Here is a 26,241-nt window from a genome sequence, read left to right as displayed (position 1 = left end):
GTGTTTAAAACAAATCCTTACTTTGCTTGTGGTAAATAGTGCTGTCAGTGTCCAGACCAATAAATAAGCGACCGCTATCTGTTCCGCTATCTGACCACCGATCGCATATAAACCGGCAAACTTCGGAATGGCGTTACCGCTCTCCGTTGATATGCCTGTGGAGAGCTGCCTCGAGATGATGCAATAAAATTGGTCTTTAGGCTTGAGATGCAAAATTACCATGTATTTTGACACAACATGATACGATGGAGAACAGCATTGTCATCCAGTTCATTTGCTAAATCTCTGTTTATAATCATGTGACTAGTATCTACCAAACTCTTCGTAATATCAACAAAAAATCGGGCTGCGGGCCACCAAATTTTAGTCCCATGATGACGTCAGGTCTGCGTAGCGTTTTCCTCTATTAGCCTTGCGTTGTTCTGGGACTTCTGCTACGACCTTGTGTGCGTTCAGAACTTGAACCGTCTTGGGGTCACGTGCCGGCGGGCCCGCGTTGGTGTTGTGGACGGGGAATGCGGAGCAAAAAAGTGACGGTCTGAGTTGGATGTACGGATGGTGTCCCCAAGGCTTCTGATGTACGTACTCTTCTGCGGGATATTTGCCTCCCTCTTCTTAAGCAAGATTGCGACGTTGATCGAAACCAGCCCGGAGGTGTCCGGATCATTGCCGGACAGAATATCACCGTTGTCAAGCCTGACAGTACAAGAGCGCTTAGCGGGATGGGATAAGCCGGATCTTGAAGATGCCTTAGACAACACAGAAGATGATTTGATGTGGTTCATGCAGGTCAGTTCATACCTTTATCCATGTATAGCTGGGGGGGGGGGGGGGGGGGGAGGGCTAATTGTGTTGATAAGCTAGTGGGGTAGAGCACCAAGAAGGAAAACATATCTAAACCAATCCCTAAACTAGGCAGCAAAAGTCACTGGCAGAGCAGACATCTATGCAGACAGAATTAAAGTGCACTTGTGAATATGAGTGAACTCATGTGGAACTCATATGGTGACTCAACTCACAGCAAACTCATATATGCTTGTATAAGGATGCACTCATAAGCATGTTAATATACTGCTGTAAATGTGAGTGCTCAGAGTTTTGCACACAACCAGCACCAAGTGTAGTGCATATGGAGTTAATTCAAGGAATTAAGATGTTCTAAAAGCAATTTTAGGTGAAAACACTTCAAAATTATTTCATACCCAAAAAATGGTAAAGAATTTAGCATACTTTGACCTAGGCTGAGTGTGATGCACCTAAGTGTGAGGGTCAGTGTGCCAATTTTTTGTGGGGCTCAGCACAGTGGATACATTTTTCTGCAGACTGATCTCAAAATATGCCAAACAGCAAGTTTCTCCCTGCATTTGGCTGATCTTGCAAATTTTGGAGCCTAGGTCATCTTAGCCCCAGCTAAAAAAAAAGCTACAACCCTGCATGAGCAAAAATGTTTAGGATTTACATCATGTGTCAGTGGCTTTACTGGTTTTCATTGGATGAGGGTGGTTCAATTTGCTTGGATACATTGTGTTCCAACAGTTAACAAACTAACTTTACATGCTGCTCTAAGATTCATACATGCTTATTGTTGCTTGAAGCTATTGCCAATATTTATGTACCACCCAACTGGGAGCAGCATCCTAATCTAAACATTGGGCCAGCCTGAGCTTGGGCACATGATGCTGCAAGCAGTAAAATCCACTGTTATGGTGGAGGGATCAGCCCAGATGGAAATGAACCCAATCAAAACAATGTGCTTGTGAACATCTTAATCATATCTGCTCATAAGCAGAGCCCAAATATACACAAACCTTTGTGTCACTTTTGTGACATTTTGAGGACACAATATTCATTTTTTGTCCTTTCAATTAGGGTTGTTCCTTTTCATTCACATGATCTCATTTAGTTTCCATCAAAATGTAGTTTCCTGTTCAGTTAGGGTGGGGGAGACTTCACTCCCCAACTTTGGGACAGTTGGCCAAATCTTAGGAGAGCCCAGTCTGCTGGTTATTTTGGGATAAGGTTGTGTTATCCCTCCCTGCCCAGCCCCCTAACTCATTTTATGAAAGTATGCCTATGATCAGTGCTATTGTATAGAGGTTTTTGTTGTTTAGTGCACATGGCTTCTTTTACAGCTATACATAATTTGCCATGTCATTGCAAGGTAATGTGGTACAGCTTTTTGTCCTGGAATGATGGATAGCCTTATGAAATTTATAGGAGAATTGATTAGCAATAGTAATTGCTAAGGCATGTCAACTGTAAGGTTGTTAGGGCATACCAACTGTAGTGATCACTTGCCCTGGCATTTATAAGAGGGGATGTAAGACAAAGCAGTGCATCTCTGAGGTAGGCTCTTGGACAAGAGGCAAATTCAAGTTAGAAGAATGACTTATTTAATTGGCCCTGGGTCTGCTATGAAGATCAGACCAAGGTAAAAACTAAACTACTCTTTCACCAGACAAATTGATTTGTGGGTAGTTTTTATTATTACCTCATCACAGGGATGTCAACAGAATCTTATTTCAGCTTTTTGAATGTCATAGGTCACTAACCCAAAGTGATCTGGGTGAACCTTTTGTGTTCAGAAACATGCTGCATAACATAGTCTTTCATGCTTGCCTGTATTTAAAATGACAACAATCTTGTATGTCTTTGACTATTAGCATTCTAGTAATCAAACTAGTAGCCTTTTGCTTAGATCAGGTATCTAGAGTATGGCCAGTAGTATGATGATGGCTGGAGGTACTTCAAACAATGATCTGGGGCTTGGTCTTGATAAACCTATTTTGCTCGAAGGTCGTGACCTAGGAATCTCAAAACTTAATCCATGCAAGTTCACTTCTAAAACTGCTTACCCTGTGATTTTCTATCTCTAACTCTGTTAGTTTCTGTAGATCTTGGGTGATCAACTTGAGTCCCACTGGAGAGTGTCGCGTACAACGTGCGTGTTAAGCGACTCTGAAAGTTGGATGGACCAAACTGAAGCCGTTCAACAATGATTTTTTTTTAAAAATTGGGCTTCAATCCCTTACTCTCCCAAGCCTTACCCGATCCAAGCGGGAATGGGTTTTTGGCCTTTTTGAGAGTAAAGAACAGACGCAAAACCGACGTGGCCAGGGCAGACACCAGCGGCCCTATAATCGGCGGTGCAGTTTGGCGTTTGATTTCCTCGGAATAGGCAACTTCACTGCAGACAGTGAGGCATAAGGAACTAGTCAGGTATTCAGTGTGATCATGGCTCGTAGCTGCGAAAGTAGCGATTGGGGAAAAATTGAAAATGAGGATCGCCGTCACTTTGCGTCTCAGGACAGATCAAAGGCTGCCTTGCGCCTACGTTTCTCGTCTTTGGAGGTAACTTGGTCACACAGGTACCCCATAGCGGTGAACAGTGTCTGTGACATCAAGTATCTCAGGTTAAACGTGTCGGATTGATAGCCTCTGATGGTTTATTGTTGCGTTGTCTAAGTGTATTTTCGATGATAAATTCATCTATTGTGACTAAGGAAAACGAGGTGTCTGATAATCCATTTGCACGCATATCTTTATTAAGAATGGCATGTCGGTATGATTTTAATGCCATACATTTCCGTGCTTTCCGTTCTTTTCCGTTCGTTCTGTCCGTAGATGAATTTGTTGTCGGAAAGGCACTTAGTGCAACGTGACACAAAACTGCCGGAGGGTATAAGTCTGACGCGTTTGAACGAAATGGAATCAGCACGTTTCAACTCGACAAAGAACCGACTACCGCGCTTGCAAAACGCGGGTTATTGTGTGCGGGTGACCCACGTGCGCTGGTTCAAAACTCACGAATCGGGCAGCTTCTGGGCATGTCACAGGATTCATGTCAGATATCGGCAGACCATGGACATAACGCCATGAAGCCAACTGCATGGTGTGGGTACATGTGCCGTGTACAAACCACCCACGCCGCAAAACACTGTCCCATCGGCAGGGACGCTGGCAATCGATCGCGAAGCGACCAATGTCGTGTTTGTCGAAACAGATCTCGAAAGCAACACGCTGTCGCCCAAACCGGATGAGAGGTGCACGCAAAAATGAGAATGGTCCGAAACGTGACCCGCCGCAAATTTGTGGATTTCTTCCGAAAAAGCCCAGCCCGTTCGCAGGCCCGTCGCTGAGTATCACATGGCTGTGCAGTGGCGTGTTTGTGGTGTAGGTCCTCCGCGCGGCAGATATATTCCGCCGGCGCGGGGATGCGCACTGAGCAGCCGAGGATCGTAGCAGCAAGGGAATAGAAATAACACGCGTTTGTGCGCTTGCATTGCTGCGCTTAAAGTGGAACTATATTTGCCTGTATTTTGCACTTAGATACCAGGTTTTACCGTTGTGAAACGGAATGGATAAACTTCTTAATTGTCGCAAGTAATGCCTGATATGCCAATAACAGGTGTCCCACCTTCGGAACAGATTCCGAAAACTCGATCTGATGAACTGCCAGGACCTGTCGTTAATTTAGATAGGACTGTGGAGCAAAGCTGCATCGCGTAAAGGATGTGCGCGGATCACTTTTATATATTTTCAAGTCCAAATCTCGCGGCCAACATCTCATACCAACACCGTTTTTTCCTTCTCTTGGGATGCCCGTATGTCATGTCGTGCATGTGTATTTTTAAAGCCTTGAACGGTTTCAGCGCACGCAAGGCAGCGTTCGCCATTGTTAAGGTCATAGTCCTTTTGGATAATTGTTGGATTTTGCACACCGTATGTAAACTACGAATGAAGTCTTCCAAGCTTTTGAACAGTCCTGTTCAGCATATGATCGCTGTTTTGTTTTGTTTTGTTTTGTTTTTGGTCGATAGGTTTTTATTGGCCTGCGTAGTTCTAATAGACCACTCTGACGCGGCTTACATATTCGTAGCAGCAAATAATGAAGCCATTAGACCCAACCTTACAGCCATTACAGTCATGCAGCCTTGCACCCATACAGCCATTGGCCCCTATTTTTAAACCGTGTTGTCTACCCCAGCGAGCTCTGCTCGCCGTCCCAGCCATGGCCACCTCATCGTGACGCTTAAATGGTTATGCGTGTTCACATCCTCAGGTTATTATTACCGTGCGTGGGCGTAGTGATCACCTGACTTATTCGTCGGTCGAGATGGTCGTATTGGCAGAGACGACGCCGATATTGCAGACGCCCGAAACTCAGTGACTGTTTGGGTCGTGAAACTGGCGCCCTCGCTGATGTGCCTTGGCGCCCTCGCTGACGTGCCTTGGCGCCCTCGCTGATGTGCCTCCATTGCAGGGTAAATTAGTATTATTATTTTATTATAAATCAGGTTATTATTACCGTGTGTGGGCGTAGTAATCACCTGACATATTCGTCGGTCGATATGGTCGTATTGGCAGGGACGATGCCAATATTGCGGGCGCCCGAAACTCAGTGACTGTGTGGTTCGTGAAACTGGCGCCCTCGCTGATGTGCCTTGGCGCTGTCGCTGATGTGCCTTGGCGCTCTCGCTGATGTGCCTCCATTGCAGGGCAAATTATTGCTTAATTTGTTGTTGAACTCACACTAAAAGCCAAGATGCGCCGGACTGTAGCCATGACCATTTCAACTGCAGCCCCCCGTACCTGTCTGAACTTTGGTTGCGTTCTGGAACCCATGGTGGCGAGACAGAGTGGCATGGAAAACTTGACGGTGTGGGTTTGGAAAAGAGGGAGCGAGGGAGGGAGATTCTCCGTAATGCAAACGCATATATATATATATATATATATATATATATATATATATATATATATATATATATATACATATATATATATATATATGCACTCTTCTGTCATGGGCACCACGCACCGTACTGCACTGCACACGCAGTCCTATGTATATCCGCTGCTATGTGTTTATCTCATGAATGCTGTATGTTTATCATGCTATGTTATCTTGGCATGTTTGTGCAAGGGTTCACTATGTCTTGCAGTGTCTGTGTTAATCCAAGTAGTAATAAGGAGACAGCATTCCGTTGTTGCAAATTATTCTATGCATAATGACTATTTTCTCTTTGTTTCAGATATCTGATCTTCACATCAGTATCTTCCAAGATCCAAAGAGAATCGAACAGCTCAGGCTATTTGTAAATGAGTCCGTTCCAGTCATAGAACCAGAACTGGTTTTAGCTTCAGGTCAGGAATTGTATCAGGGACCGTTACATGTCGGTGACTTCTGTCAGATTTTGACCGTTGCGGGTCAGGCGCCATCTTTATTGGCATCCTTGTTGAGGGAACAATTATCTGCCGTCACCAGTTGTCCCTAAATTGAGGTAGAGTTACAACACAACAACCAGGAATTATCCAGTAGCTCTGAATCCAGAGATATCGGAGTTGGCCCTTTTAGGGAAACCAGTGGTCCTCCATGTCAAACCAGCGATCATCCTTGAGAACACAGTTTTTTCTCAAAGATTTATGGGCTCAGAGCTCACGCTAAGCAATGCCTGTTGCGTGAGCACTGAGCCCTATCGTTTGTGAAATAACAGGTCAACGGCGGAGTTCGAGGGCGAAAGTTTCACGTGAGGCGGTGTCTGGCACCGCCCGTCCCGCCGTTTGACGACACCTGACCTCCAGCACGGCGGCTACCACGGGCCGCAGGGCATGGCTGTCAGGGGCAGTTGGAAATGAAAAGATCTCCAGAGATCGCCAAAGATCTCTCTAGCCTTTAGAACCAAATATGCACAGTATCGTTTCTCGAATCAGACGCAACACGCAACTTCGTTAATAACCATTTGCTAGTCGAACTACGTCATCTATTGCCAATCAACACAATCAAAACATTTGTCGCAGAAAGCTGCAGCATCTGCCGGTCTTCACAGATAACGTGACAGCTCAATAGCTTGTGACATTTGACCAGTTGTATTGCGCCAAACACTTACCGTGTCGGAGATTTCGATGAATGCTTGTATGGGATTGCGTTATGCCGTGCATGCAGTTGTGCAATTTTTTGAAAGATCGGAAAGACGGTCAAGGAGTTATGGCCTCAGGCAATGTGAAATGTCATGAAATGATTGTCCTTGGATTCCTGTAGCTCATCAAGGGTCGACCCGAATGGTACAAGACTTGATATTCGCCGAATTCGTAATGGTCCTCCGCATTTCGTAGCCATTTCGATGTTTTTGTGCGCCTGGATTCTAAAATCGTAACCGGCGACACAGAATCATGTGAGCTGCTGTGTCCTTTTAGACAGTCATAGCGGAAATGAAGAAAGATAAGTTGTCTTTTGGGAGCATAAATGAAAAGGTGGTTTTTCTTCTAATCTTTCGGATGTTCGTGACATGTTTGCACGCTGAGGCGAGGGAAATAGTTGAGTTGAACACCCCATTTAAAACAAAATGTCATGAGCAATTCTTCTCTTGGAATTTTTTTTCAGGTCTTCAAATATTCAACTGTATTCTGTTTCGGGAATGCTGGTTATGAAAAGTGGCTAACGACTTAAGGCCTAGTGCCGTGGGCTGATTTTCCTGCGGTCACAGCTGCTTTTGCTGTAGGTGCATTTGGACTGGTAGTGGGCATGTATGCGCCTGAAGATGATTGATGAAGATGGCTGTAGCATGCGCGTTATGTTTCGATTTCCGTACCGCTCATTTCGATGGCAAACATGCGTGATCATATATCATCAACACTAGAGCGGCTATTTTTGTGACGTCTATGTAAAGGTGTAAGGACTGCCCTGATGAGGGCTGGGCGAAGTATTTTCAAAGGCGTGTTATCACCCACATTTACCAAAAGTGATTTTTTCTGAATAATCTGTGACATCATCAAAACATGATGTCACGGTTTACAAACAACAAACACAATATCGTCTAGCTCCATATTACAGAGGACAAAACAAATCGTTGTTCACTTGTAGAACTTGTCCGAATGAAAGAGGAAGGCGTGCAATCTCCAGGCCAACCCATCGTCATATTTGTTTCTGTTAAAAATGTTGCATGTTTGATGAAGACTAGTGGTCGAAACGTAGTATTTGATTTGACGTGCATATTTCCGTTTCTTTGCACAACTTCAGGGAGAACGCGGTCAACTTTTCATTCACAAATTAATTGCAGCAGGCTGCCCGCAACATCGCTGAAACAAGCAATCAAACACTTCTGCCTCTTCAGATACGGCGGTATCGTCGGATATAAAATGATAATTACAAGTCTAGCTCCACCAAAATGTGTAACAATCATACATACTGCGGCGTCCAAGTGGCGGTTACACATGCCAGCTAACCTAGCATCAGGTGAAGATCTACCTCTCCGGCGACTTTTTGAGGGACGTCGCGGGAGTGGAACGCAGGGGGTAGCAGAAAGTCTAACCGGCCGCCCGCCACTCCGTGGCGACCGACCAACTGTGCGCGGACGCGGGACGCGTGTCAGAGCTATCTCGGGGACAGGACACGTGCCAGCGAGAACAGTAGTGCAAGCGGTGTTCGCTGAGGTTTTCACAGTGATGGATCGTCACTGCGTGGAAGTGGCCTGACCTGTGTGTCGAATAATCTACAGACCTCAAAACGATTGCATCGATGAATCACGGGTGCGTGGTGCATTGAGCTACATTATCGTAAAGCGCTGTAGTGTAGTGATCTGTGATTATGTCGCATCGATGCAAGCGTTGCGTGGGCAAATTTGGTCATTCCGGACGCATCATGCGTGCCATTCGGTGTGTTTGTGGCAAAGATGATTACGATCAGTCGTAGATGAATGTGTGTACGAGTCAGTGCGGTTGGCCTCTTTATTCCTAGAGCGCTTGGTTCGAAGTTCCAGAAGGTTGGCACTTCAGTGGTTGCCAGTGTCACGAACACTTTGTGTTGGCTTTTTTGGTGCTCTTTTAGCGCGTCTTTATAATGCGATGTATTTTGGTTTGATTCGGAGACCAAAGTTCATGCTTCGCAGTAAAAAAGAGATTGTTTGCTCCTGCCATGTAACGAACAAATTGTCACGAGTTTTCAAAATCAAAACCAACCGTGGCTATTACAAAATTCAGCGTGCCGCACTTGACTTAAGGCGATAAGGTCTTTTTCAAAATGAGCGTGCACAAAGCAGTAATTGCCCGAAGACGTTTCCAAGTTGTGTGATAACCTAAAGGCTACATATAACTTTCATTTCTTGAAGAAACGGGTCACAAAACGTTATCTTTCGTGCTTGAAGCTTAGATGCATGGATCAGAAGACAATGCAATCTGCTTAATTTTCATAAGAGGAGGCGACACATACTCTCGCCTCTGGATAAAAGGCATTTTGGCTTTCGGAGAGTGGAAAAAGGGTACCTGGCATGTGACAAGATCGTGAGTTAAAGATTGACGTCAAAAATAATTTCGGAACAGTCCAAGGAGGCGATGGGTCATGGCGATTCCAGCGTTGCAATTCTCCGCTTTTTGAGTACTATGCGTCTTGAGCCCCATGCCTTCCTTCCCATTGTGTGCGCCCTCCCAAAAATGTTACAGGCAGATTCTGAATGATCGTGTTCAAGTTTCAAAGGCTTGCACCGTCAATAATTGTCTGGATATGAACGTTTCTGATTATTTCCCAAACTGTGATACCACTCAGGCGTAGTAACAGGCACAGGGCGCCCGCCAAAGATAGTTTCATCGCAATTCCAATTAAAATGTTTCACGCCCCTGTCAGTTTGGCGTGGAATGGGCCGCCTGATATTTGGTGGGCCTCGTAGATCTTGTTCAAGCCTTTTAAATTATTAATGTGTATGATTTGTGAGTGTTACGTACCCACCCACAAAACCGTATTTGCTTCCGTTCCATCTCTGTTAGTACCATTGCTCCAACTTATTTTTATATTCCGTTCAGGAGACTTGACAGATGCCAAAAACAGTAACAGCATTGGGTCAGCACAATACGAAGAGGAATGGAAGATTTATAAAGACATCCTTGTTGGTGGAAACGTCTTCAACAACTCATTCTGGTTGGACCTCCGCGGAAACCATGGTAAGGGAATGAAACTAGGTAAGGTGAAGTCACTAAATGGTACGTGAAACATAGTGCCTTGCATTTGTTAATAGGATTTCTTTTTCTGTGTCCTTGGCCCAGATAGAATAGCTTCAAACCCATAGTATTGTAGCATGGCCGTTGAAGATGTTTTTTTTTTTGCAACATCGTGTATGAACACACCGCCAGTATTTCAAGGCGAGTGTTGCAGTCCTGCTAGGGGACGTCAACTTACCACTCCTAGTCAGCAATGGCCATGATCCACCCATGAGTGGGCGTCAAAATCGTACAGGAACCAACGGCTTGCGAAGCCCTGTATATCAGCAGCTACCGTTCGCCCTGCTTACGATGCGTCTCGACCGTGCCGCAGACCTGTTTGTCGTGCTTACGATGCGCCTCGACCGTGCCGCAGACCTGTTCGACGTGCCGAGCGTGGACAGTCGACGCAACTGGTTCCGCGAGTACGGCGTGCAGGGCTCCGCCCACCCGCGTTCCTACCTGTATACGGCGCGCCGCGGCCGGCGCCGGTACGCGTTCGTGGCGATGGACGCCACGCTCGACCCCGGACCGCGGCGGCCCTTCAACTTCTTCGGCGTGGTGCGGCCGAGCGAGCTGGCGGCGCTGCGCGAGTACGCTCGCGTGGCGCGGCAGGCCGACCACGCCATCTGGTGAGGGCGGGGGCGGTCCGGCGGCGCCGGGTCCGTCACAGACACGCCCTGTCGCGGCGGGAGGGAGAGGGGCGACCGGTGGTTCAGGGACCAAGCCATTGAAACAGGGTATGCGCGGCATCAAACGTGACGGGGAGGGATGCGGTCGCGCTAGTCACGTCCTCTCTAGCGGTGGTACTCCGCGGCAAGTGGAGGGACGGGCGCAGTTCCCGGCTTCTGTGCGCTGCTCTTCGCTGGCCCCACCGCCGTTAAGTAAGCGTGACGAGCAGCGGCACTGGCCGCAACCCAGTCACCTTTTTATACATAACCGAGGGAACTCTACTGGACGTGACGTCCCGTGGACGGTACTCGTTCATGCCATGCGCGACATTTTGCCTTTCAAAAGACTTTCGGACACACACTGCATGATACTGATTGTTCACTTGTTCAGTGTGACTGCGTGAAATGGTCACAGCAGTCGAGGCATCTTGAAAATATGAATTAGCATCATGCGGTTGCGCAGTCCTAAACTCTTCCCGTAACCATGTTGCCCGTGAACTAAAACTATACGTGTTAAAGTGCATACTTTGTAGGCGATCACGAAAATCTTCTGACGAATGCCTGGAACTAGTTTGGTAGGCGTGACGGCCGGTGACGCTGGTCGGGACTGATATAGAATCAATGAATAATGAGTACTTTTGATGCACTTGATACGCGTTTTGATACATAATCGCATATGACCTCGTAGTGACGTCCATGCACACATGACATGGAAATGCAGTTTCGCTACCCAAAATATTCTCTAGGGAAATCGTTTTGGGCTGAAAAGTAAAAAGCGTGTTAAGACTGTAAGCAGAGCGACTCCACGCCGAAAGTGGCAGGTGCAGAGCCGTATGTACGCTGAATTCCGGCCAATCAGTATGAACGTTTGTTCCGCTGCGTTGAGAAGTTTGGAAAAGCGCGTTGTCGAAAAATGGCATTACCACATGCGATTTGCCGTTTGCAAAACGAGTTCAGTCACGAAGTATCTAGTAAAGGTTTTGGCTGCAGGTGGATACAAGGCAGATGGGAACCGCTGAGGACATAGGTTGTGATGGCGACGACCAAGGATTCCGACAGAGAAATTCCATGCAATGATGTTTTGTCTTTTTAATTGTCTTTCGAGGTCAAATCCGAGAAAATCAGCGCAGGACGCAGAAAAAACTGGTCACGCCTTATCAAGATAACAACGTTAACCGCCAAATCTTACCAGAACACGGATGGCTCATTCAGACGCTGGCCACAGGATACTGCAGGGATGTCTTATTATTAACGCGATTCCAGCGTTTGTTATTATCCAAAAAACACGTGCCCACTTCGTCACAGCATGTCTGGCGTGCGTCAGCATGTGCGGCCGTTGGCGGCAGCCGACGCCGGTGCTGACTCCGACGCTTGCGCGGCTGACAGGTTCGGCCACTACCCGACCTCGGTGCTGGTGCCCTCGGCGGAGGTGCGTCAGCTGATGACGGGCGCTCTGGCCTACCTCTGTGGCCACCTGCACACGATGGCCGGCCTGGTGCCGCATATGTACACCCGGCAGCGCGTCGGCACGCTGGAGCTCGAGCTCGGCGACTGGAAGGATAACAGGAGGTGGGCGACGGCGTCACCGCCCGAGCGCACAGCCGGCGGGTACCGGGTGGCTGTCACCGTGTCGTGGACTTTGCTGCCCGTTCATCGTGCTACCGATTCAAGAGTGATAGAATCACAGACTTATATTGGTTCCCCGCACGCACTTGCGTTCGGGTTAGATGGGGGCCCGCTCTGCCAGCTCACCGAGCGCTGTGCTGGATTGTTCGCCCCAGCCGGCCCGCATGTGGGGCGTGACGTCTCTGGCCGTGGCAGCGGGCCGGAGCGGGAGCGCGCCGAACTGGCCGGTGTGTGGGACGTGACGTCTCTGGTCGTGGCAGTTGGCCGGAGCGGGAGCGCGCCAAGTCGTCTGACGCCCGCCGCCTTGGCCGCAGGTACCGCCTGCTGGCCATAGACCGCGGCCTGCTGTCGTTCACGGACGTGGACAGCGGTGACCAGTGGCCGCTCGTGCTGGTGACCAGTCCCAAGCGCGCCCAGTTGACCATGGCCCGCAACGAGCCGCTCTGGATGATGCGCGAGTCTCCGCACATTCGGTGGGTGGGCGGCGGACGGCGAGACCCGCACCGCGGAGCCAGAGATCACCGGCTCTCCTACCAGGCGGCATGGCGGGAACGCCTTTTTGTGACGTACATTAGTTTGAGGTTCATTTTCAATTGCTCGAATGTACATGTGTGGTTGCCGAACGGACAGCACAAGGAGACAGTCTTCGCGCTCGGCATGTCTATTGCGGGTGAGCGGAGGCCGTTTATCAGCTGGTTGCAGACCAGCTAAGTTTTTATGCCGCTATGAGCGTGAAATGACAGCAAAGCATGTTCAGAAATGTGCTGTAAGCTGTAGACTGAGGTCTGCGCTGGCTGTGTTTCAACTAGGATGTTGTAGCCAGGCACTGAGTGACACGTTGCGCCGATGCTGCAGTGTGCTGGCCTTCTCCGTACACGCGGTGTCGTCGGTGCGTGTTCAGCCAAGTGACGGGGACGCCTGGGTGCCGTGCACAAGGGCCAAAGGTCCTCTGTTCACCTGTGACTGGCAGCCGGCGAAGTACGCTCACGGCCTGCACACAATGCAGGTGAGCACTCACAGGCACCCGATGTTTCCGACCGCAGGCTGCATCGCAGGCGCGGCATAACGATAGAGTTTCACTCGCCCTGGTCACGTGACGAGCCCTTGAGCTGCCGACCTGCGCGGATGCACGTGGCCTCATGCTCCCACACGTGGCTGGTGGCCAGTAACAGGCTCACAGTCCCCAGCGCGCTGCGGAGATACTGCGGCCATGTGGCGTGCTGGGCCAGAGGTACTGCGGCCATGTGGCGTGCTGGGCCAGAGATACTGCGGCCATGTGGCGTGCTGGGCCAGAGATACTGCGGTCATGTGGCGTGCTGGACCAGGGATAATGTGGCCATGTGGCGTGCTGGGCCAGAGATACTGCGGCCATGTGGCGGGCTGGGCCAGGGATAATGTGGCCATGTGGCGTGCTGGGCCAAAGATGCTGCGGCCATGTGGCGTGCTGGGGCAGAGAAATGCATGCGCTCAGGTGGCTGATGTGACGGCTTGTTGAGCCTTGCCCGGTGTCGCCGTCGGCGTCCGGCTCCGTCTGGAGCGTCAGACGGCCCGCAGGATGTCCGGCCTCTGCAGCCCGTCTGTGGACTGTCCGGCCGTGTACAGGCCGCTGCGTGGGTCGTCTGATGGCTGCCAAGGTCGGCAGATGCCGGTCGTCTGATGGCTGCCAAGGTCGGCGGGTATCTGTCGTCTGATGGCTGCCAAGGTCGGCGGGTATCTGTCGTCTGATGGCTGCCAAGGTCGGCGGGTATCTGTCGTCTGATGGCTGCCAAGGTCGGCAGGTCTCGGTCGTCTGATGGCTGCCCTGGTCGGCAGGTATCGGTCGTCTGATGGCTGCCCTGGTCGGCAGGTGTCGGTCGTCTGATGGCTGCCCTGGTCGGCGGGTGTCGGTCGTCTGATGGCTGCCCTGGTCGACAGGTCTCGGTCATCTGATGGCTGCCCTGGTCGGCAGGTGTCGGTCGTCTGATGGCTGCCCTGGTTTGCAGGTGCTGGTGGAGGACTCTGGCGGGCTCAGTCGCCGGATTTCCCACACGTTCTCACTGGACGGCAGCGAGGTCAAGTTCCCTTTGGTGGCCCGGCTGATTCTGATGCTAGACGGCTCGGCGACGGTGAGCTCGTCTCAAACACCGGCGGCTCCACGCCGGTGAACAGCGCCCAGCTTACGTGCGGGTTAACAGCGCTTCGTGTAGTGGTGACGACAGCCAGCGTGTGCGTGATGATCCCTGGGTTTTGATAACAGTTGGCAGGGGTCATGAAGCCTGACAATACCGATGCTAGTTATAATGAGCACCATCATGCGTTTGAAGTCGAATTGAACTATGCCGCACTGCAATGTGCTGATTGGCGCCGCCGGCAGAGTCAGCTGCTGTTCGCGGCAGCGCTGCTGGTATGCGCGCTGCCTCCAGGCGCGCTCCGTCTGCTGCACGCGCAGGTGACAGGTGAGCGCCCAACAGGCGGCGGGGCATCCTCCGCCGGTGCGGTGCCATGTCCGCTCAGAAAACTCCCTTTCCGCTAGATGGGGCATGCCCAGGTCCCAAAGTATATAGTGTGTGTAAATGTGCGCATGCGAACATGCAAGTTTCTACTGCGACGTTACACGACCGCGAATTGTTTTTAGACGAGGCTAAAGGCGGTGCTGTGCGGGGCGGACTTTAGGCAAAATTATGCAAATGACCTCAAACAAAACGAGCTGTTCAATCAGTGCGCTCAAAAATGGTTGATACTTTTGTGTTGGAATAAGGGCACGTTGCTGGTCGACTCCTGCTATGTTGCCGGAGGGAAGACTGCTCGGCGCTGTCGGCTAGCTCCGTTGCCGGAGGGTAGCCTCCCGCTGGCTGCTGTCTGACCCAGCGTGTCGGCCGCCGGCGCGGTGTGCTGTCACCATCGGTGCCAAGGATGAAGCCTTTGACGGCGCGGGCCTTGCGTGCCACTGCGGCTGCGGCCGTCCGCTGGCTGTGCGCCGTGCCATGTTGTTATACGCACTTCTGCACTGCGTGTGACACGCTGTTTTCGACGCCAGCGGGTACGCCCGTCATGGACTCGCGGCTCTTCCGTACATTAGGTGTATAAAGGTCACGTATATATATATATATATATATATATATATATATATATATATATGTATGTATACATTTCTAGCCTCTATTATGCACCCAGCCAGCCTTCATGGTGTTTACCTCGTGAAAGGGGTTCCCTCTCATAAGGCATAGGCTCCCCGGTTGCGTGGCGAGGACACCTGCCAAATTATGGCGTGGTCTTCGCCCATACCGTGCGTTAGTGGTCGCCTGCGGAGATGTCGGCCAGGGCGCGGGGGCCGGGGAATGCCCGCCCTTCTGTGGGAACGTCTGCTCTCAGCGTCCCCACAATTGAATGTGTTGAAAGGGACGTAGGCTTGTGTGTGGCTTCGCACACATGGCTCCTTTTATGGTTACGCGAGGTAGACAGGCAACCGTATTTACTCCGAAGCTCAGTTGGCAGCGTAAATACAGAGTATAAATAGCAACGTGCGTACACCCAAACCCGTCCGAGCTGAATTGCCGTGTGTATTAGCTGTGCGTCATATTCAGAGGAAGCTGTCTTCAGTTGAGGTTGCGCAGTCCCCGGTGTGACCGTCTTGACGCTATCCGCGCCCGGGGCGGGCCCGCCGTCTGACGCGCGCGGCCTCGTTCCGCTGCAGCCGGGCGCCGCCAGCTGCCGCGGCTGGGCTGGCGGCCGCTGCGCCGCTGGCTCCGGCGGCTCACTCTGTTCGCCAGCGTGGACCGTCTCTACTGGCCGCACGTGGGCATGCTGCTCTACCTGCCCGTCGGTGAGCCTGCCGGGCTGCGGCGCGCTCCGAACTCCGACAGAGGCGCGGCCGCGTCTGCTGCCGAGGGCGAGGAGTAGAGAGCACCGGTTCTACACTGTAGACCGCGCCCATCTGGCGGGGCCAGCCATCGCGTGCAGTGGTGGGGGCAGAGAGACTTCGGGAGCTGGCTGATGTCTAGATGGATGCCAGGTCGTCTGTCTGCTTTTCCAGCCGTCCGTCTGTATGTTGCGGCGCGCGGTGCCGCCTGGCGTAGCGTCTCCTCGCATTGTTTTAAACAGACGCAGTATTTCAGTACTAAACACGGAGACAGCGTTGCCTGGCGCCCGCGCCAGCCCAGTGAGCCCCGCGTGTCCGTAACTGGCGGTGCCGGCCGCCGCGCCGCCGGCGAGTGACGGCCGGTGTAGCGCCACACCGCTCGCCAGGTCCGTGGCTGGCCGGCGAGCCTGGCGCGCCCGTAACTGGCGGTGTCGGCCGCCGCGCCGCCAGCGAGTGACGGCCGGTGTAGCGCCACACCGCTCGCCAGGTCCGTGGCTGGCCGGCGAGCTCATCACCGGCCAGATGGGCGTAGTGTTCGCCTGGGGCTCGCTGGTGGGCGGCGCCTTCCTGCCTGGCCTGCTGCAGTACGTGTACGGCATGGTGCAGCTGCTGCTGTTCCACCTGCCGCTGATGCTGGCTACCGGCTGCCTGCTGGATTGCAGGTGGGTACGCTGCTGTCCGCCGTGTCATCCGTGTGGGCCAGCAGCATTGCTCTTTTCCATGCAGCATGTGCGGGGTATTGTGGACCGGCTTTCATAACGGCTTGGTCTGCGGGGTATCGACGATAAATGGACTTTTTTTTACTTGACTGATGTGAAGGCCAATTGTGTGGGGCGCAGCTGGCCGAGTTCTGAAACCAAAGAGCGACCGTGTGTCCTGTGCAACCTGGCTGAAAGGTGTGCCGTTGCGATCTGTAGCGCCCCCTCGCGCCTGTTGTGGGTTTGGTGAAGGCCGATGCGCTCTGCTGGTGGTGGTGGGGGTTGTGGTGCGTGGCAGAGTGTGGAGCCTCTGCTGTTGGCAGGCTGGACAGCTTCTGGCGGCCGGAGCGGTTCTCGCGGCGACGTCTGTGGACCGCGCACGCCGCTCTCCTCATCATCTGCCTCATCCAGCTGGCAAACGTAAGGACGGGGCTCCACTCTGTCACCGCCGCGGCGACCCCCAGGGGTGGAGCGGCAGGGGCCGCTGGTCAGCGCCACCGCTGCTCCATCACCGCCGCGGTGGCCCCCAGGGGTGGAGCGGCAGGGGCCGCTGGTCAGCGCCACCGCTGCTCCATCACCGCCGCGGTGGCCCCCAGGTATGGAGCGACAGGGGCCACTGGTCAGCGCTGCTCCATCACCGCCGCGGCGGTCCCCAGGGATGGAGCGGTGGGGGCCACTGGTCAGCGCTGCTCCATCACCGCCGCGGCGGTCCCCAGGGATGGAGCGGTGGGGGCCACTGGTCAGCGCTGCTCCATCACCGCCGCGGCGGTCCCCAGGGATGGAGCGGTGGGGGCCACTGGTCAGCGCTGCTCCATCACCGCCGCGGCGGTCCCCAGGGATGGAGCGGTGGGGGCCACTGGTCAGCGCTGCTCCATCACCGCCGCGGCGGTCCCCAGGGATGGAGCGGTGGGGGCCACTGGTCAGCGCTGCTCCATCACCGCCGCGGCGGTCCCCAGGGATGGAGCGGTGGGGGCCACTGGTCAGCGCTGCTCCATCACCGCCGCGGCGGTCCCCAGGGATGGAGCGGTGGGGGCCACTGGTCAGCGCTGCTCCATCACCGCCGCGGCGGTCCCCAGGGATGGAGCGGTGGGGGCCACTGGTCAGCGCTGCTCCATCACCGCCGCGGCGGTCCCCAGGGATGGAGCGGTGGGGGCCACTGGTCAGCGCTGCTCCATCACCGCCGCGGCGGTCCCCAGGGATGGAGCGGTGGGGGCCACTGGTCAGCGCTGCTCCATCACCGCCTCGGCGGTCCCCAGGGATGGAGCGGTGGGGGCCACTGGCCAGCGCCGCCGCCCGCACGTCACAAGGCCCCTGAAGGGTGCGGTTACCCTGTTCCGTTGCGTCCAGGTTCTGGTGTGTGGTTTGGTTCCGTCTGGTCATAGTTCACTCGCTTCGCATTCAAGCATGGGTGAGCTAAACATCAGCAAACCTGAATGTAATACTTCTATGAACACCTGTTGGATCTTGCGTTGATGACAACATACGAAGCGTGGATAGAAGATGATCACCCTACCCTGCACTAGGCCTGGGGAACTATGCAGGGTAATGAACATGGGAAGCCTTCGTATTCCCGCAGCCAACGTTTTGATATCATAAATCACATGGGGGCTCCATATCAATAATTTTTGCCGCGCATTAGGGTTCAGTTACCATCGCCACCGGTCATAAACGATATTATGCTCTAGTGAGTGAAGCTACCAGCCGAGCGAACCTGAGCTGATCCATCTATGATCAAACAGTTTCAGCTGGAGCGGTCCGGTTTTCACGTCTTCCGATGGTCGCAGATTCGTTACCACTGCTCGCAGCCTAGCGCAGTTTGCAAACGCAATACTGAAAGTGTTGTGTTCAAGTGCTAGACGTTTGCATGCAAGCTGTTTGATTAAGCGGAATCTGCCGGCAACATTGCCGGGCCACAATTTTATCCCCTGCGTTCGGGCGACATGAATTCCGTTAAATTTTCCGGTTGCAAGAAGAAACGGATCGAAAATAGCTTGAGGTCTTGACGATCCGGTGTTGCAGCGACACGGCGCTCTAAGATCCGAACGGCGGGGAGAGCGGACAGTCACAGCGGTGAAGTGCGGGCGTTGTTCGCTGATGGTCACGCCCTCCCATGTGCGCACCATGGGTCCGCTCCTTTGGGACGTGTTTGGGGCGTAGATGAAGTGGTCGGATCTCGACAATGGGTGCAGATGAAGACGTGAAGTCAGCAGCACGGCGGAAGCGAGCGTGTCGGATGTCCCGCGCACTGACGGGGCCCGCATCAGCTGACTGACCGCAACTGGTGGCGGGTTCCCCCCCCCCCCCCCTCCCTGGCTAATTCGGAGCAGAAAAAAGACAGAGGCAAATCAAACGTCGTTAGGTAGGTTGAAAATTCTGACGATTTTTTGCACTGTCATTAATTTTATGTTTAGATGATGGTCACGTGAGGTTGTCTTTCATTTCTTGTAAGCTTCATGCAAGGTCATATGAGGTCTCTCATTTCTTGTAAGCTTTATATAGCTAGCACGCCAGCCGTCTTCGCTATTTAAATCTGTTAGCAGCTGGATGGTTTGGCAAGCCAGAGTGCTGCATTCAATGCATTTCATATGCTTATGATGGTGTTTGGCCTAGTTCATCCAGTTGTCAAGTCAGCTGCATTTCAGGCTCAACCTAGACCAGTCACCTATGATGATATTTCGCTGTGAAATATGATGCCGGGATGTGGAAGAAAAAATGTGGAATCTAAAGAAGAACGACAGAGAAACATGTTGATAAATGCCTGTTATAAAAATCTCCCGAGGGCAACTTCGATTAAGGACGTAGAACTATTGGGACTTTTCTGGGTGCATGCACGGGCAAAGGAAGGAGCGATTATATGAAGACTAAAATGGAATGAAATCGACATCTGCAGGTATGGGGCATGTCATCAAAGACTTAATGTAGCTGTCAGCTCAGGCAAGTGGTCTAGGACGACATCGGATTGCCATTTATAAATCACGTTGTGGCATCGTGATGTAGAACACTTATTTGGACGAAATTATAACCGCACTAGAAACAATAGTGAATGTCATACTCTTCCACCCATCTTGGTCCGATATTGCTTAGCTTAAGCCCACCTAGGTCATTGACCTGACCTGACGTGGAGCCTAAACTTTCTTAATACCTTTGAGCTGATTTGAGTGTACGAAAAGCAGCAGGAGGATAGAGCGAGCATGAACTTCAAGAAGTGTCAAGGATAGCGAGTCGTTCTGTAGCCATTCTCAGTATGTCGCAGAGGGCCTCCCTTGCTCGGTGCGAGGGCATAAACCCATTCAACAGATCTCAGGTCCGCCGTACTCATAGGTGGGCGGGTGACCGGCCTGCTAACGGGCGATGCTACCTAACCCATCCGACACCGAGCTGTGATGCGGTGCGCTGCGGCCTGAGGCAAGAGATTGCGGTATGAAAATTGCACAGATGTGTTCATTGCGATCATTACCGTCCAGCATATTTGGGTTTTCCGCAATATCTCGATCACCAGTTCGAGCCCGTCATTAATCATCTGCGCGGCTATATAGATATAAAATATGAATATATAGAGCTATATAAATCAAGCCTTGAATTTCTGTGGTGTACCAAGTCGCCCGGACTGGTCGGACCCATGGCCAGACAGTCCTCAAACATCGCTTGTGGGCTAGTAGGCGAATGATACACCAATGGACGTCTGCGCTTAAAATTCCCACTTACCCCAAACTTCTTAATGCATGCATCAAAACTCCTTGTGTCGGAGAGTATTTCCAGAGGAGCATGCCTTCATTAGCTTAATTGTTTTTGCAACATCTTCACCACACCTGGTAACTCACTGTTGTTGTCATGTTATCGCCCGGCTCATCCCACGCCGCGTGAGGCTCGGCACTGGTTTCAGCCAGGTCACGTGGGAAGCCCAGTGCGGCTTTGCACCGATCTGCGCTGATCCCTCTGTCGTGATGTAATCGGAAGGGCTGGTCAGACTCTTGATGGTGGTAGCTGGTAATCACTACTTGTTGCTGATTATGCTGCAAGACGAGATCTAAGTGGCAGGCTAAGAACTGCCTTGGTCACTGTGAATAAGTGAAGTGTGTACGCTGCCGGCTCCATCAGCCGCAGGTGCCGGGCGTCGGTGTGGCTGGACGGATGGTCCGGTCCGGTCCCCGGCCCCTGTCCGGTCAGCCAGGCGCCGCACCAGAGGACGGCCACGATCTGTCGGTAGCCTGATGCTCCGTCCCCCTCGCAGGTGTACCTCTTTTATCTGTCCTACGACCTGATGGCCACGCTGCTTGGCCCGTTCCGCACGTGGGCTCTGCTGGTCGGCCTGCAGATGTGGTATAGCGCCGCCACCCTGCCCAAGGCATCTCTCAGGTAAGACCGCGCCCTGCCAAGATGCCCAAGGCATCTTTCAGGTAAGACTACGCCCTGCCACCCTGCCTGAAGTGTCTTTCAGGCAAGGCTGCTCCCCACCACCCTGCCCAAGGTACCAAGTGAGGCTGCGCCCCACCACCCCGCTCAAGGCGTCTCTCAGGCGAGGCTGCGCCCCACCACCCTGCCCGAGGCGTCTCTCAAGTGAGACCGCGCCTCTTGAACGGCGCGGCATGCCGCTCCAAACTTAGTACGGCTGTTTGGTTAAATAACCGATCTTTCGTTTGGAAATTGGACGGGCCGTGTAAGGTTGCTTACCTATGGCAGCTCAAAGCTGTTACCGATGTCATTTACTTGGGAATCATTAAATGTGATATGGCAACGGAGCGTCAGACGAGATTATGCAGCTTTGTGGTGTTTTTTTTTTTTAGGCAATTAGACAGTTGAGATTAGAAATGAGGCTAATTACATTAACATTGGGTCAGGTATGAAGGTCAGATTAAGGTCAAAACCAAACTGCTTTGTTACTGCAAATCATGTTTCGTGAGGTATTTTTAAGGAGCATTTCGAATTTATGGATCAGAATGATGTCACAATATTATTTGTGTTGAGTTCATGAAGGTCAGGAAAGTCCCTGACCGAAAATGAGTTTATCAGATATTTTCTTTTAGGAGTGTGCCGTCTAGGGTGGTACTTATCGCCTGTTTTAAATCGAACTATCCGAATTTTCCTGAAATTTGCCCTGCCATTTTACCTTCTGAAAGCCAAAAAAGATCACTGTACTGATTTGAACACCTTGGCATTTTGTTAAGATCTTTCTCCGTTAAAGCTGGTTGCGTGAAGAGATCTGATTGCGTTTCGGACACCGATCTGCAGTTGATATAGTTTGACCTTATTTGACCGGAAAGTCTTGATCTCGCGACATCCAAATTTGGCCCGCAATTTCACATAGAAGCATGTAACCCTGGAATTTTGGTGATCTTTGTCTTGTAGTTTTCAGATAGGGGGTAAAATTGAAACCCCTAACCCAGCCCCAGTGAACGCGTCACATTCAGCCCGCCATCCTGCCGTATGTTAAGTGGGACTGATGCAGCTGTACATAGGTGTATGATAGGCGGTACGTGCCGTGGACTTCGGTTTAGGAATGTACTGTGCTATGTATGTGCTGCAAATGTTGGAGTGAGGATTGGTGCCCCATTGAATTGAGATGGCCTGACAGTAGTGTAGGCTGGTTTCGGTTCTTTTGATTATCAGAGTTTGCCCTCAATGCAGCATATAGTTTTACAGTTGAAGCCTTGCTGTCGTTATGTGCTGCTTGTTTGTAAACGTGAACGTAAATTTCTTATTTTTTTCCATATGTGTTCTCAAGTTTTGTCTTGTGTTTTACTAACGTCGGATCCGAACCTGAGATCAGCTCCCTGCTCCGACCCATAATGCTACAGGTACTACAGGTACAAGCGACTTCCGTGCGCCCCTCGGCATTGCCTGCTCCTAGCTTACAGCCATGCGTCTGCTCTATTTTGCAGGCGTGCCGCTGCCATCTGGCTCACGGAGCCTGTGGAGCGAACAGCTACTGACTGATGGATGGCACTGAAAGCATATCAACCCCAAGCCGTGTCTGCGTGACGCACACATCGTACTATTATTATCCTGTGATTTGTGGCCAGATGGCTGAGGAGAACTTACCGGCAGATGAGTAATCACCGCCGATTGTGGACCGATGACGGATAGTGTCGCACGCCGCAGGGTCTGACAGCTGTCAGCTGCCGGTTGTGGGTAGAAATGTTTTGGGCGGTTGGACACCATTTCTTCGGTGGACTCATTGTGCTGTGTGGCTTAGGTCCATTTCATTGCGGTGACCACGGGTCTGAGGATAAAATCGTATGACATAATTTATTGGTTATGTATTTAGAGCACTTGTATGCGTGCTGCAAAGTCCTCGTAGCTCGTGAACAGTTTGTTGGATTCTCAAGACGCTTGTAGAGTTGTGTTGGACATATTCCATCTCAGACGTACCGCAGAAGGCAGGTGTTGATCCACATGGTGCGAGATGAATATCACTGAAATATGTTGCCTAGGAATGTTTGGGTGAATGCCAGCATAATAACGCTGTTGACTATTGTCGCCGTGGCCTATGTCCAGTAGACCGTTGATATCTGAGGCTGCATATGGACTATCCTCGCTCGATTGCCGCACTTATCAGGTGGAATGTGTTTTGAAGCTGTGATGACCGGAGGCAGTGGGGTGTGTGCCGATGTGTTAGCGCTGTATGATATGCGTACCAGCGCACCACCAATGAGACCAGGCCTCCGGACAAAGCCTGTTTTAATTAAAACTAGAGATCTGCCGCATGCCACGGCCTGAATTTTCTCACCACAGAAATGACTATTTTAGTTGTTGGGCGTTCTTTAAGCTGAAAGCCTCCATTCGCAATTAAGAACCTTCTGCCTGTCTCGGGAAAATACAATAAAGAACATTGCACGTCTTTGTGAGCCAAATCGCTTTGGTTTCGGCGTGCGCTGTACGACTGTGAACTGGTGTACATTTCACCAGCCGTCGATGTGTCGCCATGTCGTCTGCGGTCGGAGCAGTCGTGTCGTCATTGCCTCCGACCTTTCTGGCGATCTCACCACCTCCGCAATGCCTCGGTGCCGCGCAGTTCCAGTCGGATTCACAATTCACAGTTTGTCGAATACTCCCTGTTGCGACGTCAGCGAGAGCGCCAAGTATCACTGAGTAAGTCATACGCACATATAACCACCGCGATCGTTCTCATCTGCGATCTTACAATGCGTACATTGGCACTATTCCCGTGAATGGGCGGTCTCCTACAAATGAGGATCCCGAGATTCACCCTTTCCCGCGCAGCAAAGCGAATGTTTTCCGCGACATGACTACCGCTCAACTTGGTGCATCACGCACCCAATTTTCCAATCCTTTATGTCTTAAAAAAACGGACCTCGCCACCGATGTCATCGGCGCCGCTCATCAATCTCCGTACCAAGCTTCAGCACGCATGCGCACTCCTTAAGGTCGTGCATACATGCCGTGAAAATTTCAGGCTCTTACTGCCCTGTTTATCCTGCACAGGGGCCGGCAAGCAAAAGAAGGCAGGCAGACATACTAACGGAGACGCACATTTGTGTGTTAAGTATGCGATATGGCTGCCTCGTTTGAACACGCGACCAGTACAGGAATGCTGTGCGCTGCCACAGCCTAGCCAATCATAGCCGACTTCGATCTGCAGTCAGAGTTCAGTGGTTCTGACGAAGGCCCCTATGTCTGAAGTTATTTAAAAAAAGTTGGGAAGTGAATGTTGTTTGCAACTACCAGCATGACAGCAAGGTCGGCGAAATACGGATAGTTTGTTTTGATGTCCGGCATCCGACTGTCCCCAAATCATCTCCCATCCCCAGCGACTTGCTCTTAAAAAGGCTTTTCTAGAGACACACCCCGTGGTCTGCAGATGCTTATGTGGAATTTGTTGATAGCAGGGACGGCGACAGGCATGTTCCTTGGGCTTCTTGAAGGCGTGAAATGGCCATTGTGGTCAACGCGCTTTGAAACACCATTGAACAACAAAAATAACGGCCTCGTGAAGGTCAAAGGACGTCACTGAACTAGATAGCCCAAACATCAAAGGTCTTGTAGGTTTTTGTTCACCATGACATTCTTGAGGTCAACCAAGGTCACTGGCCTGAAATGGCGAGCAGTGGCCCTTTTCCTCGGAACAGGCCTGTAGGTTCAAGACGGTTGCAAGAGAAGGTCTAGGACTGAACACTATGCGGAGTTTGACGTTGTTTGACCAAATTCAAACCGAAGGTTATAAAGCTAGGAAACCCAATTTTGACACTAGTGTGTCCACATACAGGCCTACTTACCCCATGAATTCGGTGTCGAGCTCTCTTAGTTTTTGAGATATCAAGGATTCCCAGCCCCCCCCCCCCCCCGACCACTACGCACTACGACTTCTACTGTTATATATACCACTATATACTACTATTTACTATACACTACATACTACTATATACTACGACTACGCACTATTCAATCGGCCACCCGGGTCCGTGTTTAAGACTTGAAGACATAAAAGTTTCGGCTTTACAAGCATGCCATCAAGGCAAGCCTTGGAGTCATCCAAACTTTTGTTAGACATTTTTTGCAATTTTTCAACACCCTTCCCACACCAGTGCAGTCACGCGCAGGTTGGTATGGAAGCACCCCTCCCCCTTCCCCCATCGCTACGGGGTTGCGCTGTGTTAGCGCAATGTCCCAGAAAGATAACGTCCGTTTGGTACCGAATGGAGCTGGAGGTGCGGGAAACAAAGCTGGGCGTATTGCTTGTGAGGAGAGGAAAGAGACTGTTTCCAGCCTTTAAGATTTCAAGCCATCTTTTTTAAGGCGCAAACTCGACTTCAAACCACATCTGTGTGTAATGGCGTTGTCTTCATCTCTCTTCCCTTGTTACGTTTCGGTTACACCCATAGGCGGATCCTTGGGGGGGGGGGGGCACAGGGCCATGACCCTCCAAAACCTCTGTGAGTATGTTTTGCCCCCCCCCCAAAAAAAGCATTCCCAGAATTTCATAACGGTTTCGTCTATTTACCGTCTGTTTTAACTTTAACTGTTCTAACTGTTTTGTTTTAACTTCTGCTTAAGATTCAAAAGCACTTCGGTGCTTTTTTCGGTTTTGAGTGGTGTCCGTACTAGGTACTCGCGAAATGCACCATGCACTGGACCTCGGATCACGCACCAGCCAGCTGGTGACGAACGATTGCCCCCCCCCCCCCAAAAAAAAAGCAACTCCAGGCTAGATCCGTTCCTGGTTACACTCCATCAACCCTCTCTCCAGCCTTAATAATTGGACGGTTGCTTACACGGGCGTAGTTTCGCAAAATAAGTTGCGGGGGGGGGGGAGGGACGAGCAGTGGGGAAATGTTGCAGCCTGCCCACACAATATAACACTTTTTGGGGTTCTCCTCGGATTTGGCCCTTTTTTCTCAAAGTTGGGGAGGCCAGATTGCTATGGCTGGAGCCCACCCAGCGGAATAGGAAACTTTACCCTGCCAAGATATGAAGGCATTAACTG

At 51.5% G+C, this 26,241-nt stretch overlaps 1 protein-coding gene across 1 annotated transcript; it reads left to right on the top strand.

The window, feature by feature from the left end:
• Window positions 1-464: 464 nt before the first annotated feature.
• LOC119112208 (transmembrane protein 62) lies at window positions 465-23,630 on the top strand. Its single transcript, XM_037236307.1, has 14 exons — window positions 465-789; window positions 6,033-6,144; window positions 9,793-9,930; window positions 10,343-10,598; window positions 12,024-12,206; window positions 12,578-12,736; window positions 13,119-13,269; window positions 14,246-14,368; window positions 14,617-14,698; window positions 15,937-16,065; window positions 16,589-16,763; window positions 17,123-17,219; window positions 21,031-21,155; window positions 22,679-23,630. Exons 1-14 carry the CDS (start codon window positions 556-558, stop codon window positions 22,731-22,733), a joined length of 2,019 nt encoding a protein of 672 aa, XP_037092202.1. The 5' UTR covers window positions 465-555; the 3' UTR covers window positions 22,734-23,630.
• Window positions 23,631-26,241: the final 2,611 nt, after the last annotated feature.

Source organism: Pollicipes pollicipes, unplaced genomic scaffold, assembly GCF_011947565.3.
Source record: "Pollicipes pollicipes isolate AB1234 unplaced genomic scaffold, Ppol_2.1 Scaffold_2555;HRSCAF=2994_pilon_pilon_pilon, whole genome shotgun sequence".
NCBI classification, from domain to species: Eukaryota; Metazoa; Arthropoda; class Thecostraca; order Pollicipedomorpha; family Pollicipedidae; genus Pollicipes; species Pollicipes pollicipes.
Note: the sequence above shows the minus strand (reverse complement) of the source record. Positions and strands in the feature narration are given on the sequence as shown.